This window comes from Eumetopias jubatus, unplaced genomic scaffold (assembly GCF_037043125.1).
Source record: "Eumetopias jubatus isolate StellerSeaLion01/CBP00866 unplaced genomic scaffold, mEumJub1_p1.0 scaffold_15, whole genome shotgun sequence".
Classification (NCBI taxonomy): domain Eukaryota; kingdom Metazoa; phylum Chordata; class Mammalia; order Carnivora; family Otariidae; genus Eumetopias; species Eumetopias jubatus.
Genome location: NW_028274821.1, coordinates 46940832 through 46956029, shown reverse-complemented (window position 1 = coordinate 46956029; position 15198 = coordinate 46940832). Strand labels below are relative to the sequence as shown.

Genomic DNA, 15198 nt, shown 5'->3' with positions numbered 1-15198 from the left:
CGACCTGGGGCTTGAACTCACAGTGTGAGATCAAGACCTGAGGTGAGAGTCAGAATCAGATCCTCAACGGACTGAGCCACTCAGGCTCCCCTAGTGTTCTAATTTTACTTAAACTATGGTACACCTCTTTGGCTTAAAATGTCTGGACTGGGCACGGGGCATTCACGGATTGTGTCTCCCAGGAGAACCTTCCAGCACAGAAAGTAATGACTTTCAGTAGTTCATTCAGTCTGCGTCTTTCTATTAGGCATCTTTGTCTGGTCGTTTCTGGTGCTCAGAATGCAGAGGGGGTGAGGCCCAGGCTATGATGTCAGGGAGAAACAGCCTTCTTGCCTTTCCTGATTCATGATATTGCATTTTCACTTGAAGGTAACAACAACAAAAAGAATTTGAATATCTTCATTTTACCACAGTGCGTTCCTGGACACACCCCGACTTGCTGCTCCCGCATCCTGTTCGGCATCATCGTGAGGATCATAGAAAGGGAAGGAAAAGAAAGATCAAGGGGCTGCCCTGGGTTTCTCTGTCATTTTCAAGACATTAGTTTTCTGTTTCTCATTTCAACTTTCCTAGAAAGCAAAACATGACAGTGGTGTATGGGGCGGGCGGGGGTGGGAGACAAATGTTCCATCTGAATGTCACAGAAGTGAAAGACAGGCCTCTGCTGAGAAAAATGGCAAAGGGTACGTCAGCAAAATTCAACGCAGCAACACTGGGGACCAGCAGCTCTGGCAGAGGGGGAGAATGAAGGCTGTACGGAATTACCCCACGTCAAGGCAGTGGCTGCCTCGGCCAGGCTCACACAAGACCAAGTCCTGGGTCCCGGGCGGCCCTCAGCTTTCCAAGACCAGCCAACTGATTTTTCTGTCATTCAATCCACATATGCTCAGCTCTGAGGAGAGATGAGAAGAGTCCCACCAACCAGCTCACAAGAGAATGGCGACCAGAACCCCAGCGGCTCACCCTCTGAGGAAGGAGAGAGGATACTCGCCCTGCCTGAGCGCTCTACCTCGTTGATCAATCCACTCAGGCAAGGAAAAGATTGCCTTGGGAAATCCAGCATTAAGACAAAGGGAACTGGATGATCCTAAACGATTCTGCTCTTCATCTGGATAAGAATAAGGATGATGATGTCTTATGACGCTAACACCCAAAGCTGATTGCGGGCTAACGCTTCTGAGATCCTTGAAATCATTAACTCAATCCTCTCAATTCCCCCATTTGGATTCCACTTCTTTATACAGCTGTTTGGAGAGAAATAGAAACCCGGAGGGATGAATTATTCTGAAGCTACCAAAGACGCAAGGTTGAACATGAGCAGTTGAGAGGTACTGTCTTGACTGGAAGCACCTGTTAAAAGCGGTGAAGGATAGACATGGAGAGAGGATGGAAGAAGCAGGAGAGGCTGTGGCATGAAATTAGTCAGGAGGGGAGGGTGAAGGATCAAGGATTCCAGATTCCACGTCAAACGTAAAGTGCTCTGGTGGTAGATGACAACGGGGGGTGTGGTGTGAGTCAACTGAACTGATGGTCTTGAAGTTCTCAGAAGAGTTGGCAGACTCCCTTTTAAAAACTCATAAGGCAGGAGACTTTTCTGCCAAGGAAAGAGAACTTGCAGCTGGTCCTGGAGTAACCGTCCTCCTTGCAATACCCTGCAGGCTGCTGTCGTGTCAGTGTCTCCCGTGCTGGGGACACTGCTGTGGGCCACGTCTTGCGTAGGAGAACGCCCTGCTCGCAGGGTCTCCTTGAATCATCTCGGTCTCGGGAACGATATGGAGACACAGTTGACTCAATGCTGCCCATTCCTACTGTTGCACCTCCTGAGGACGGGTCGCTGATCCAGTGGACACATCCACATTTCTCTTCTCCGTCCAGGTTCCCAAGTTGCTGCTGACCTCCCGCACCTTCATGTTTCCAGACGTGCAGCTGTGGTTTTTAGAGCAAAGGAGCATCCTGCGCCTACTTGAATCACAACATAGGAGACCTCAAGCACAGGCATGGCTGAGCTCCCGGATTTCTTGGGGGTAGATGGGTGGGCAGGGTTCCCTGTGTTTAGTGTGTTTCTGTGCCGGCCTGGATGTGTGGGGGACCTTCAGCTCCGCAGCGCGCGAGTCAGCCGGCAGGCAGGGGTGGAGGGAGGCCGCGCACGTACCTTTGTCCTGAAGCTGCCAGACCTTGCCTGCTTGTGGCAGGTAAACTGCATGGTGGTCTCTCGCAGCCCATCAGTGGGCTCCTGGCCCCGAGGCCTGCCTCCTCCACATGCCCTGGCTGGTTGACCAGAAGCAGCTGCGGACGGAAAGCTGGTGGTGGTGCTCACTCCCCTCGCCCTTGCCCCTGGCCCTGCCAATTGGTTCTCCAACACTGTCCAGTATTTCATAATCCATAATACTGGGATCGAAACTGAAGGTGGCTATAGGGATTTTCAGGACAAGACTTACTCTTTGTCATAGGCAGAGTCAGGACACAGTTTTAGGACAGGTCCCATTTGTGCAGAGATCCCAAGCCTGGCCTCCATCTTGGTCGTCGCCCTGGTCGCACGTGGCCACCAGGGGGCAGTCCTCCCGGAGAGGCGCTTCATTAGCCCACCCTTCCACCTGATCCTGCTTTCTGTTTCCTTTTCGCCACAGCTGCTATTACATCACATTGGATGGAAATCAGAACAAAGCCTCTCTTGCCGTTGCTCCTGCCAAACCTAGAGATTTCATTTTAGTTTTGCGTTCTACTCGCGATGTGCTGCCCTTTAGAGAAACCTTTAAGCTGAGACACAAACGAACGGAAAGCTGTTGCGTGAACAGGCTGAGAGGTCAAGAGATGAGTGCCAGGGGTGCCACGGGTACCGTCCGGACTTCTGCCTTACAGAGGAAGGAAACCGCTAGGAGGGCAACGTGTCCTAGAATGCGGAGGGGGAGGGCAGGGACGGGTGCCAGAAGGTTAAAGAAATAGCATGTTCTTCTCCACTTCCACCTAGAGACTTATTCTCAACTCTCACATATTCACACAAGCCACCGTTTCATCACTGAATATAAACAAAAACCCTTCTTTGCAATGGGGAATGAACTGGTCGGCCTTCTGTAGATTTCACTAGACAAGTCCGGTTTTGGAGGCTGCCACCTTTGGAAAGGACATACTGTTCCCGAGAATTCTGCAGAAAGGCACAAACAATATTCTCATAAGTAGCAGTCGTCAGAATTAAAACAAGACGGTATGTACCATATTTAAGTCGTCCCTTTATGGAGAATGCATGCTGGGTGCCTTTACGGGCATGAGTTCAGTTAATCTTCACAGTATTCTGTTATACTTGTTAAACCTATCAAACACTGGAGAAAAAGAAATGGGGTAAAATGCTACTGTAGTCACAGGGTCACAATGAGGACCTAAGGAGCCTAATTAATAAAACCAGTCATTCCAAAAAAAAAAAAAACATTCTTTCATCAGTAGTAATAGACAATGTGATGAAGGATTTAATGAGTTATCTATTCCTGCCTAGTGAATTATTGAAGCTGAGCAGCTCCCTGATATACAAGGTAGTAAGAACCAAGACAGGACAGACCATTGTCTGTAATGAAGTCAGGATTCCAAAGAATACAGTATTCAACCCATTAAGAAGGTTTGCCAAAACATCAAACCCATGAAATCATTCCGGAAGAAACATACGGCATAAAAGGGCAAACTAGGCACAGAAAAACGGACCCCATTATCCCCAGATCCCATGCTATATTCTCCGCCACTTCAGACGCACTGACTTCTCTTATTTATGCTCCCATCGGCTCCAGAGTGGTCTCTGCTTATGATTCCCCCCAACCGACTCTCATGAGGTCCGCAAAGGCATCTAGTTTCCTGACACGCCAGGCAGTTTCAATCCACATCTTCCAGGAATCCACTGATGGTCTTCGAAGCACATCTCTGTCCTTAAATATACTCATCGGCATCCTCTCTTATTATCCACGTACTGTCCGACCATGAGTCCACTGTCTCCTTTGTGGCTCTTCTCTCCCCTCCCTTTAATGGTTGGAGAGCCTCAGAATCAAGTTCATGTGTGTTTCTCACAGTACACGGTCTGCCCGCATGAACACCTCTGTTGCTGGCCTTCCCTGCTAGATATGGACCTCAGCCATGGCATTTCTTGTCAAACGCAAGATCACCTCTCCCCTGACACTGGACATTTGTGCCTGCATGTCTACCAGTCCCCTGTCGAAGGTTCCCCAGCTTTTATGGGTACTTCCTGACCTTCTCCATTCCAGCATCAGGTGAGAGAATTCACTTCCTTCCCTTCTTCGTTATAACACTAAGTCTGAGCATTGTTCTCAGATTCCAGTCCCAACAACAACCAAGATGTAGACAACAGGACCTTTCTTTGTCATGTCCTATAGCCTAAGGGCAACGTACAACTTGTCTTAGAGGAAGTCAGTGGTTGCTGCAGATGTTCGTGATCTGATGGATAAAGGCATTCTGCTGACCATTTTCTTTTTAGACATTTTATTTATTTACTTGAGAGAGAGAGCATGAGACAAGGGTGGGTTAGAGGGAGTAGCAGACTCCCCGCAGGACAGGGATCCTGACTCGGCACTCGATCCTGGGACTCCCGGGTCATGACCTGAGCCAAAGGCAGTCGCTCAACCAACTGAGCCGCCCAGGAGCCGATCTGCCGACCATTTTTCAGCCAAGCTGCAATTAGCCGTGGTGTTACTCTTTGAACGCTTCCCATAGTGAAAGTTCAATTAAAAAAAAGAGAGATAAACTGATTAAATATAAGAATACATTTTATTCTATTGCTGACACCTACAGCTGCACATACTAATATATGAATAGAAATCTTATAAATATTTACATAAATAAATATTTAAATAGATAAATAGATATGAGCATGGTCAGCTGTAAGCCACTACAGCTTGTAGAGTTGACATGTCGCTTAATACTTCTGAAAACCTTTAACAAATGGTATCTGTTGATGTCACCATAACAGCAGAAATGACAGTCTTTGACACGGAAGAACCAGGGAAAGTGTGATATTATTCGTCAGAGGGAATCATTTCCATGGCGACCCGGGTCTCATTTCTTGCTCCTTAACCTTTCTTGCAAGATCGTTGATGCAAACAAGGAGCTCGTGATTTCTGCTCTGACAATCTCCCAGGCACAAGGGCTGTATTGCTTCTCTTGCAGATAGAGGGAGATCCTCTGGAAGTAGTTCCTCAGGATGGAGTCCACCTTCCTGAGGGGAGTCTCTGCCACCCCCGCCTCCTGCATGGCACAGGCTTCCAGGTGAGTCAGCTGCTCAGAAAGTCCCGAGCAGAACTCCTCTAGGAGGGTCTCGTTCCAAGCAGCAGATGAGGCCCCTGTGCAGAAGAGGTGGAAGATCCTCTGGTTCATCCCATGGACGACAGAGAGGGCTTGAGCCTTCTGCAACTGCTTGCCATCAAGCACCTCCTGCGGGAAGGCAAAGGCCCTTGCGTACTTGTCACAAGAGCTAGCAGACATTCTCCTCATTTGTCCCAGGAGCGTCAAGGCCCTCCAGGCGAACAGGCCATGGTTCGGAGGCAGGTCACATCCCAGAGAGCAGAGGGAGTGGCAGCTGAGCACCCCCAGGGCCACCAAGAAGGGAAAGGGCAGGGCCATTGGGGAACCTGCGAGACGCTGCTTGGCTGGCCTGGCTGGGGTGGGCAAGTCTGGGAACCGTGGCTCTGGGTTCTCTGACCACCTTCCCTTGTGTGTGTGGCTTAAGTAGGGGACAGAGAGGAGTTTTCAATTTCTGAACGTTTCCCTTACTTTCTACTTCTCTTTTTGCTTTCCATGACACTTTCTACTTGGGTTTGGAGCATGGGTTTCTCAACCGTTTCTTTTTCTTATCGCCCCCTCCCTTTACAGTCTTTTGAATGTTCATGTAACTGAACCTTCAAGAAAGCTCACCAGCACAGATCTGCAGTCTATATCTTTATGTATGTATACCCCTTCTTTATAGATAAAAAAGAAAGTGTCCATTTTACTGTGTTTATTTAATTCAGGGTGGAGAATGACTAAAACTTTCAAACTGAAAGCTCAATTTAATACCTTTTGACTCTTCACTGGATAACTAACTTTGATTAGCGACTTCCAATTTTTTACTTATTTCAATGGAAATATAAAAGTATAATCAAATTAAGAATTTCTACAAAGACATATTAATGATATCAATGTACTTAAATATTTAGAAATCCTTCCAATTTGCTAACAGTCAGTGAAAAATTAAAGTATTTATTGGACATTTGTTTTTAGTGTACTGTATTTAGGTGTCCTCAATGAGGAAATAATTTTTAAATGCACTTGCTGCTTCATACTCATCAAGTTATTCTCAAATATTTTTTCTATGTAGCACTAGATAGAATTACTGATGTGTTGAATAAGTATTGCAGAATGATGGGGCACCTGGGTGGCTCAGTTGGTTAAGCGACTGCCTTCGGCTCAGGTCATGGTCCTGGAGTCCCGGGATCGAGTCCTGCATCAGGCTCCCTGCTCGGCAGGGAGTCTGCTTCTCCCTCTGACCCTCTTCCCTCTCGTGCTCTCTATCTCTCATTCTCTCTCTCAAATAAATAAATAAAATCTTTAAAAAAAAAATAAGTATTGCAGAATGAAATCATAAAGTGTAATCTATTTGTATTTATTTCCAAAGCCGGCATCACAACAAGGCTCAGACACCCGCAACGTCCACCAGGTAGCCGATGGCGGCTCACAAGGAAGCAAAGATCACCTCTCCAGGTAAGACATTGAGATCCAGGAAACGATGGAGAGAAAGTCCTCCAATCCCAGATTATTCCTGTTATTCCTAGGTGGGGCACTATCTTGCAGACATTTGCCGTATCTTCCACAAATTCCATGTCCATGCTTCTTGGGCCATACCCAAGAAAACCCAATGCCAGACAATAAATACTGAGGATAAGGTTTTGTTAGACCGCTCGCTCCAAGGTTGAGCTTTGCTGTACCACACACCTTGGAATATTGAAGACTTGTTCCCAACCCTAAGAACTACTTGCTACATTGTTGGAAGCAACTGTAACAACTGTTCTGCCTGGTGCGGGGCTGCTGGTGATGGGAGAGACTGTGCAGCTAAAGAAGCAGGGAGGATGGGAAAAAACTCAGGACCTACTGCTCACTTTGGCTGTGAATATAACTGCTCTTTTTTACAAAAAAAAAAAAAGATATTTTTGTAAAAGTTCCTAAAAACCCAGGGAAATTGTCTGATGACACTAAAGGAGTCAGTTAATTCCAGGAAAGAGCCTTTTTTTGCCCTGGAGGAAACACACCCACCAGGGACGGACTTCTACATACAAGACAAGGCCAGTCTCCAGACTTGGTCACTGTCTAGCTCACCTTTCCCACTCGCTGGCAGCCCCCCGGAAAGACTGTGACCGGCCACGGCACAGCAACCTTCCGCTCCTGTGTCCCCTTTGCTATAGCCACTGTTACATCACTGCAGCAGGGACATTCCCTCAGGTCCAGAAATAGTCAGCAGGAGAAAGGAAGAGAGTTTCAAAAAACCTAGAAATTTCAAACAACTTTTGCTCTTCCTCGGTGGCCTTGTAATAGGAAGTGAAATGGCCAGACGGAAACCACAAAGCAGAAGGAAGCAACTGTGTGAATGGGCAGGAGAGGCTCCTCAGGAGGAAGGGAGGAGGGCAGAACTCCCTGGGGGGTTTCTACCGTGGGGGAGAGGGAGACACTGCGATTTGGGGAGGAGGGAAACCCTGTGATTTGGAAGTGAAAGGATGTGATCTGGGGAAGCAGGGAGGAAGCGGAAATGTGCTCTACCAGAATGTCTAGACTATGTGTACGTCCGCACTGTGTATATGGATACATAGGATCTCATTGTGTCTATAATTCCATTCCATTCATGGGCCACCTCTCCCAATTGGGTATTTTAGAGAATCAGCAGTTTGCAGTCAGTTACAGAGAGAAGGCTAGGAGAAGATCACCTTTCGCTTAGAGACGTCTATGAAAATAATCCTAGTCATCATCTGTTAAACTCTCACTGAGTGGAAGATACTAGATACATTTAAAGGTGCTAGTCCGTTATTACAACAACTCTAGGAATATTCCCACCCCACGTTACGTTTGGGAAAACGGAACTTCAGAGATCTCAAGTGAGTTTCTCAGGATCAAACAACTAGATCGAAAGCAGAATCTAGAAGCGGTGGGTAGTCCTCTAGCCCCTGTGATAACTTACTACCTCGGGTTCATCTTGGGAAATTCTGAAACTTCTCTTCTTGCAAACTTTCTGGAGATCATTCTTCCCTGGTTGTGTCCCACCTGCACCGGCTGCCCCCTCTCTGTGCCCTTTGCAGGCTCCCCTTCTCTTTCTCAGCCTTAAAAGTTAAAGGTGCTCTGAAGCTTTAGGGCATTTTCTCATTCCACGCTCAATTGAGACAGAAGGGCTTTCAGTACCGTGCCTCAATTTCTGAATATGCAAGACACAATGGGGATTGAGTGTCTCCAGGATGTGACTTGTTGGAGATTCCAGATTCACACATGCATCTACCAGTGGGAAGTCAGCTTTCCCCTTTTCTTGACATCCCTGCTTCAAGCTCCTGGTGACAGAATCCCTTGTCCTCTACTTCTCTGAAGAGGTAGCCTCAGACTCTTTGAGAAGGATTCTTGTCCCCCTCCCTCTGCTGGAAAAGCCAGCAGATTTCCCACTGACCTTCCCGGGGAGAGCCTGGTGGGGATTCTGAAGGTCAAACTCACAAACCTGTGGGCTGCAGTAAGTACGGATCCCTGGAGTTGGGAAGCCTCGAGTGGAAGCACACAGAGCCTCAAGCAATGCTTCAGTTATAGCTCGTGTTCCTCCCAATACGTTCTCCTGGTAAGGTGTGATTGTCTGCATGCTCTTTTGCTCTAGTTACCCGCGCTGGGGCTGGCCCTGGGACCGCAGCTGTGAGTGGATCTAAGAAGAGTTGTTGTTTTCAATTGTCTTGCATTGTGTGGTTGTTTCTGTTGTTGCTGTTGTTGTTGATGTTGCTCCTGCTGTGACGTCAGGAAAAAGTTCCAAGTGGTTCAGCGTTGGACAGGAAACCAAGGATCCTGCAATACATGAACCCGTGAACATCTTCAGTATAGTCTCACCTACATAAGGATGCCCTTAGAGATCCTCATGTTCACAGACACATTTTAAGCACAATTTTGAGCAATTTAACTCAATGCGTTCTATGACTAAAGCAGAAAGAAGAGTCCTTAGAAAGATGGAACACATGGGCATGTGACTTAAAGTTGTAGGTCAAGAATATCATTTTCAGGTTCCTTTCCTGCTTTCTAGTTTTGTTTTTTTTTAAATTTCCCTTTCCTTATTTCTTCATTTGTATATGAAGAGACGGGTCTCCTTCTCCTGATTTTGACTGAGAGCGTCAAGGTCTGCTGGAGCATCTCATGCAGGACAGAGATGGCCCAGGCCTTCTCGACCTGGGGGGCCACCCACCATGTCCCAGAGGAGATGTCCCTCAGTCAGGGGAAGGGACAGACCCTCCTCCTCTGTATCAGAAGCAACAAGTCCCCCTGTGTAGCCGCCCAGGGCCTGGAGGCAGGTCACAGCCCAGAGCTGAGATGCCGCCACAGGGGGAGCCCCGCGGAGGGGCTGGGTACTGCACCTGAGGGCTTGTGGTGGCCTGGGGGACCAGTGGGGGGCACCGTGGCCCTCAGGTCCTCTCCCATTCTTTCTACTCATGACTCTTAAATACAACACGGTCGTTTTCATTTGCAGAATGTTCCTGTACACTTACCTGTTTTAATTTTTGTTTGCTTTTTTATATTTGCTTTTCATACATTAGAGGAGATTAGAATACATCATTCATATCCATTATTTTTTCAATTCTTCATCAAAGTTTAATTGGCCCAAAAAAGGTAAATCTCTCAAAACGATTTCCTCTCTGTACTCACTAGCTTCCTTTCTGTTCCTCACCCTTCCTCCTCCTCCAGTACGGTTTTTGGTGATTAATCCAGTTAAACCAGCCTGCACCTGGGTCACACCCCTCTACTTCCCGCCTGGGGGCACTTTCCATGCACCTTTTGCTCTGATGCAATTCCTTGAAGCCTTTTTCTGCTTTGAAATAGACTCTTAAGCAATATTCGCTCTTAGCCTACCGCCTTAGAGCCATTCCTCCTTTATTTGCAGTGTGGCTCTTTTCTCTCTTAACCACTCGACCTTGAGGCATCGCTTTTAAGTTCTTTTCTCATTCAACATCTCTTCCATCGGGACCACATCCTTGCCTGGGCTTTAAGTGAATGGAATGGCTTGTAAATGGCAGACTCAAGGATCCATTTGATAAAGAATGTTCACACTTGGATGTCTACCAGTCTAATGTGGAAGGTATCTAGTGCTTCTGATTCTATGTCGTGACATCTGTGTTTCCTCGTCTTCTTCTACACTTCATATTTACCCTTCTTCTCATTCTACCCTTTAACTTAACTGATATTACTTCCCCTATAATTATCAAAACAGACAGGGCATTGATTTGTTAAGTCCGCCTTTATCCTGATGACAACATACAAACTGGCTTAAACGAAGCCTGTGGTATTACTTCAAATGTGAATCACGAATAATGTGTCACTGAGTTCTACAATGCATTCTTTCATCAGGTTGTCATTACACTTGTTTCCTCTTTCAATAACAAACAAATACAATTGTTCTATAGAAACATTTAATGAACAAAAAATAAAAATCTTAATGAATCTAAAGCACATATACTTCTCTTCACCACAAAGGGAATATACACCTAGTATTATACAATAAAAAATAATTTAAATCTTATAAATAGTGAAATTCATATATAGTTCCACAGGTAGATCAGCATGGTCATCGAAAAACGACAGATGTTTGTAGAGTTGACTTTATGTTGCTTAATACTCCTGAGATGATGTGAAAAATTGATTCCATTCATGACACCAGGACAGCAAAAGTGACAGTTTGACATGGCAGAACTCCAGAGAACGTGGTATTATCAGCCAGATGGAATGATTTCCATGGCGACCCGGGTCTCATTTCTTGCTCCTTAACCTTTCTTGCAAGATCGTTGATGCAAACAAGGAGCTCGTGATTTCTGCTCTGACAATCTCCCAGGCACAAGGGCTGTATTGCTTCTCTTGCAGATAGAGGGAGATCCTCTGGAAGTAGTTCCTCAGGATGGAGTCCACCTTCCTGAGGGGAGTCTCTGCCACCCCCGCCTCCTGCATGGCACAGGCTTCCAGGTGAGTCAGCTGCTCAGAAAGTCCCGAGCAGAACTCCTCTAGGAGGGTCTCGTTCCAAGCAGCAGATGAGGCCCCTGTGCAGAAGAGGTGGAAGATCCTCTGGTTCATCCCATGGACGACAGAGAGGGCTTGAGCCTTCTGCAACTGCTTGCCATCAAGCACCTCCTGCGGGAAGGCAAAGGCCCTTGCGTACTTGTCACAAGAGCTAGCAGACATTCTCCTCATTTGTCCCAGGAGCGTCAAGGCCCTCCAGGCGAACAGGCCATGGTTCGGAGGCAGGTCACATCCCAGAGAGCAGAGGGAGTGGCAGCTGAGCACCCCCAGGGCCACCAAGAAGGGAAAGGGCAGGGCCATTGGGGAACCTGCGAGACGCTGCTTGGCTGGCCTGGCTGGGGTGGGCAAGTCTGGGAACCGTGGCTCTGGGTTCTCTGACCATCTTCCCTTGTGTGTGTGGCTTAAGTAGGGGACAGAGGAGTTTTCAATTTCTGAACGTTTCCCTTACTTTCTACTTCTCTTTTTGCTTTCCTTTCTGCACTTTCTCTTTGGATTTACAGCATCGGATTCCCAACCATTTTTTAGTTTTTCCAATATTATCTCTTGCCTCTAGAGTCTTCGTTGATGTGTTTAATTGGACATTCCATGAAAACTTCATAGCATGGATGCACAGTATATCTCGTTACAGAGTGTATTCATATGTGTGCTTTATAGGTAAAACAGAAAGTATAAAGTTTATCCACGTCAGCGTAAAGAATGACTAAAAATGTTAAGCTGAAAGTTAAATTTTAACATTATTGATGCTTAAGTATAGAAGTAAATTGGACGAGTGACTGTAATTTACTTACAGAAATAAATTGTAATACATAAAGTACATATGCAAATTAACAGTTTCTGAAAAGACATAAAGATTTTGGTGTACTTAAACAGGTAAACTCCTTCCAAATTGCTAAAGCAAGTGAAAGGTTAAATTATTATTAACATCTCTTCTTAGTGTCCTCAATTTTAATGTTGCCTCATATGACACAATCATTTGTATCTTCACCTGCTACTAGATACTCTTGAAGGCATTGTCAAAATATGTTTTCTGTGTAGCACTAGGTAATTACTGATGTGTTGAATAAGTGTTGTACAACTAAATCGTAAAATATAATCCGTTTGCATTTTATTGTCAAAGCCTGCGTCACATCAAGGCTCAGACAAGCAACATGCACACGACATCCGATGGCAGCTCGCAAGTAAGCACAGATCGCCTCTCCACGTCAGACTTTGAGATCTAGGAAATGATGGCGACAGACTCCTTCAGTCCTAAGTTATTCCTCTGATTCCTAGGTTTGTCGCACTGATCTTGCAGACCGTTTGGGTATCGTCCAAGTATTCTATGTCATCCTTTCTTGCGTTATAGCCAGGAAAATCCAATGCGAGACAGTAAATACTAAGGTTTTGTTAGACCGCTCCAAGGCTGTGCCAGTGTCCCCCAGCAGGAAGCCTGGTTCTTGTCTGGATGCGGAGGTGTGAAGGTTCTAATTGCAGATAAATGGATTTTCCCAGCCACACCTCCCTGACAAGGTAGTTCTCACCTCTACTAACATTTGTCCTCTGGAGTGACTGAGTGGCTTCCACCCAAGCGCTCCTGGACTCACTCCCTGAGGGCAGGCTGAGCATGTCCTGAGGACTCTAGACGCCCCTGCTGTGCAGGGGCCCGTTTCCTTGTCAGCAAACCAATGACTGGCCCTAGATCCTTGCCCTTGCCCCTGGAGTGTTTGTGCTGGGGACCTTATCTCTCGGTGCTGACCTCCTCCTCTCCTGACCGGGTGTCAAAATGTCAACAGCCCTCAGATGCTAAGGGTGAGCTTTTGTTTTCTCCAAGGAGAGGAAAGACCCCACTGTAATCATTGTACCTGGAGTAAGGGAATACATTTATTTTGCCACCGCAATTCTTATTTTTCAATTTTGAAAGCTTTTTTTAACTAGGCTCCAGCCACAGGGTGGAGCCCGACCTGGGGCTTGAACTCACAGTGTGAGATCAAGACCTGAGGTGAGAGTCAGAATCAGATCCTCAACGGACTGAGCCACTCAGGCTCCCCTAGTGTTCTAATTTTACTTAAACTATGGTACACCTCTTTGGCTTAAAATGTCTGGACTGGGCACGGGGCATTCACGGATTGTGTCTCCCAGGAGAAACTTCCAGCACAGAAAGTAATGACTTTCAGTAGTTCATTCAGTCTGCGTCTTTCTATTAGGCATCTTTGTCTGGTCGTTTCTGGTGCTCAGAATGCAGAGGGGGTGAGGCCCAGGCTATGATGTCAGGGAGAAACAGCCTTCTTGCCTTTCCTGATTCATGATATTGCATTTTCACTTGAAGGTAACAACAACAAAAAGAATTTGAATATCTTCATTTTACCACAGTGCGTTCCTGGACACACCCCGACTTGCTGCTCCCGCATCCTGTTCGGCATCATCGTGAGGATCATAGAAAGGGAAGGAAAAGAAAGATCAAGGGGCTGCCCTGGGTTTCTCTGTCATTTTCAAGACATTAGTTTTCTGTTTCTCATTTCAACTTTCCTAGAAAGCAAAACATGACAGTGGTGTATGGGGCGGGCGGGGGTGGGAGACAAATGTTCCATCTGAATGTCACAGAAGTGAAAGACAGGCCTCTGCTGAGAAAAATGGCAAAGGGTACGTCAGCAAAATTCAACGCAGCAACACTGGGGACCAGCAGCTCTGGCAGAGGGGGAGAATGAAGGCTGTACGGAATTACCCCACGTCAAGGCAGTGGCTGCCTCGGCCAGGCTCACACAAGACCAAGTCCTGGGTCCCGGGCGGCCCTCAGCTTTCCAAGACCAGCCAACTGATTTTTCTGTCATTCAATCCACATATGCTCAGCTCTGAGGAGAGATGAGAAGAGTCCCACCAACCAGCTCACAAGAGAATGGCGACCAGAACCCCAGCGGCTCACCCTCTGAGGAAGGAGAGAGGATACTCGCCCTGCCTGAGCGCTCTACCTCGTTGATCAATCCACTCAGGCAAGGAAAAGATTGCCTTGGGAAATCCAGCATTAAGACAAAGGGAACTGGATGATCCTAAACGATTCTGCTCTTCATCTGGATAAGAATAAGGATGATGATGTCTTATGACGCTAACACCCAAAGCTGATTGCAGGCTAACGCTTCTGAGATCCTTGAAATCATTAACTCAATCCTCTCAATTCCCCCATTTGGATTCCACTTCTTTATACAGCTGTTTGGAGAGAAATAGAAACCCGGAGGGATGAATTATTCTGAAGCTACCAAAGACGCAAGGTTGAACATGAGCAGTTGAGAGGTACTGTCTTGACTGGAAGCACCTGTTAAAAGCGGTGAAGGATAGACATGGAGAGAGGATGGAAGAAGCAGGAGAGGCTGTGGCATGAAATTAGTCAGGAGGGGAGGGTGAAGGATCAAGGATTCCAGATTCCACGTCAAACGTAAAGTGCTCTGGTGGTAGATGACAACGGGGGGTGTGGTGTGAGTCAACTGAACTGATGGTCTTGAAGTTCTCAGAAGAGTTGACAGACTCCCTTTTAAAAACTCATAAGGCAGGAGACTTTTCTGCCAAGGAAAGAGAACTTGCAGCTGGTCCTGGAGTAACCGTCCTCCTTGCAATACCCTGCAGGCTGCTGTCGTGTCAGTGTCTCCCGTGCTGGGGACACTGCTGTGGGCCACGTCTTGCGTAGGAGAACGCCCTGCTCGCAGGGTCTCCTTGAATCATCTCGGTCTCGGGAACGATATGGAGACACAGTTGACTCAATGCTGCCCATTCCTACTGTTGCACCTCCTGAGGACGGGTCGCTGATCCAGTGGACACATCCACATTTCTCTTCTCCGTCCAGGTTCCCAAGTTGCTGCTGACCTCCCGCACCTTCATGTTTCCAGACGTGCAGCTGTGGTTTTTAGAGCAAAGGAGCATCCTGCGCCTACTTGAATCACAACATAGGAGACCTCAAGCACAGGCATGGCT

General features: G+C 47.0%; 2 protein-coding genes across 2 annotated transcripts; both read right to left on the bottom strand.

The window, feature by feature from the left end:
* Positions 1-5049: 5049 nt before the first annotated feature.
* Positions 5050-5613, bottom strand: LOC148162399 (interferon alpha-1/2-like). Its single transcript, XM_088019083.1, has one exon. It carries the CDS (start codon positions 5611-5613, stop codon positions 5050-5052), a length of 564 nt encoding a protein of 187 aa, XP_087875209.1.
* A 5382-nt stretch (positions 5614-10995) lies between these two features.
* On the bottom strand, positions 10996-11559 carry LOC148162398 (interferon alpha-1/2-like). The gene has a single exon (XM_088019064.1). It carries the CDS (start codon positions 11557-11559, stop codon positions 10996-10998), a length of 564 nt encoding a protein of 187 aa, XP_087875190.1.
* Positions 11560-15198: the final 3639 nt, after the last annotated feature.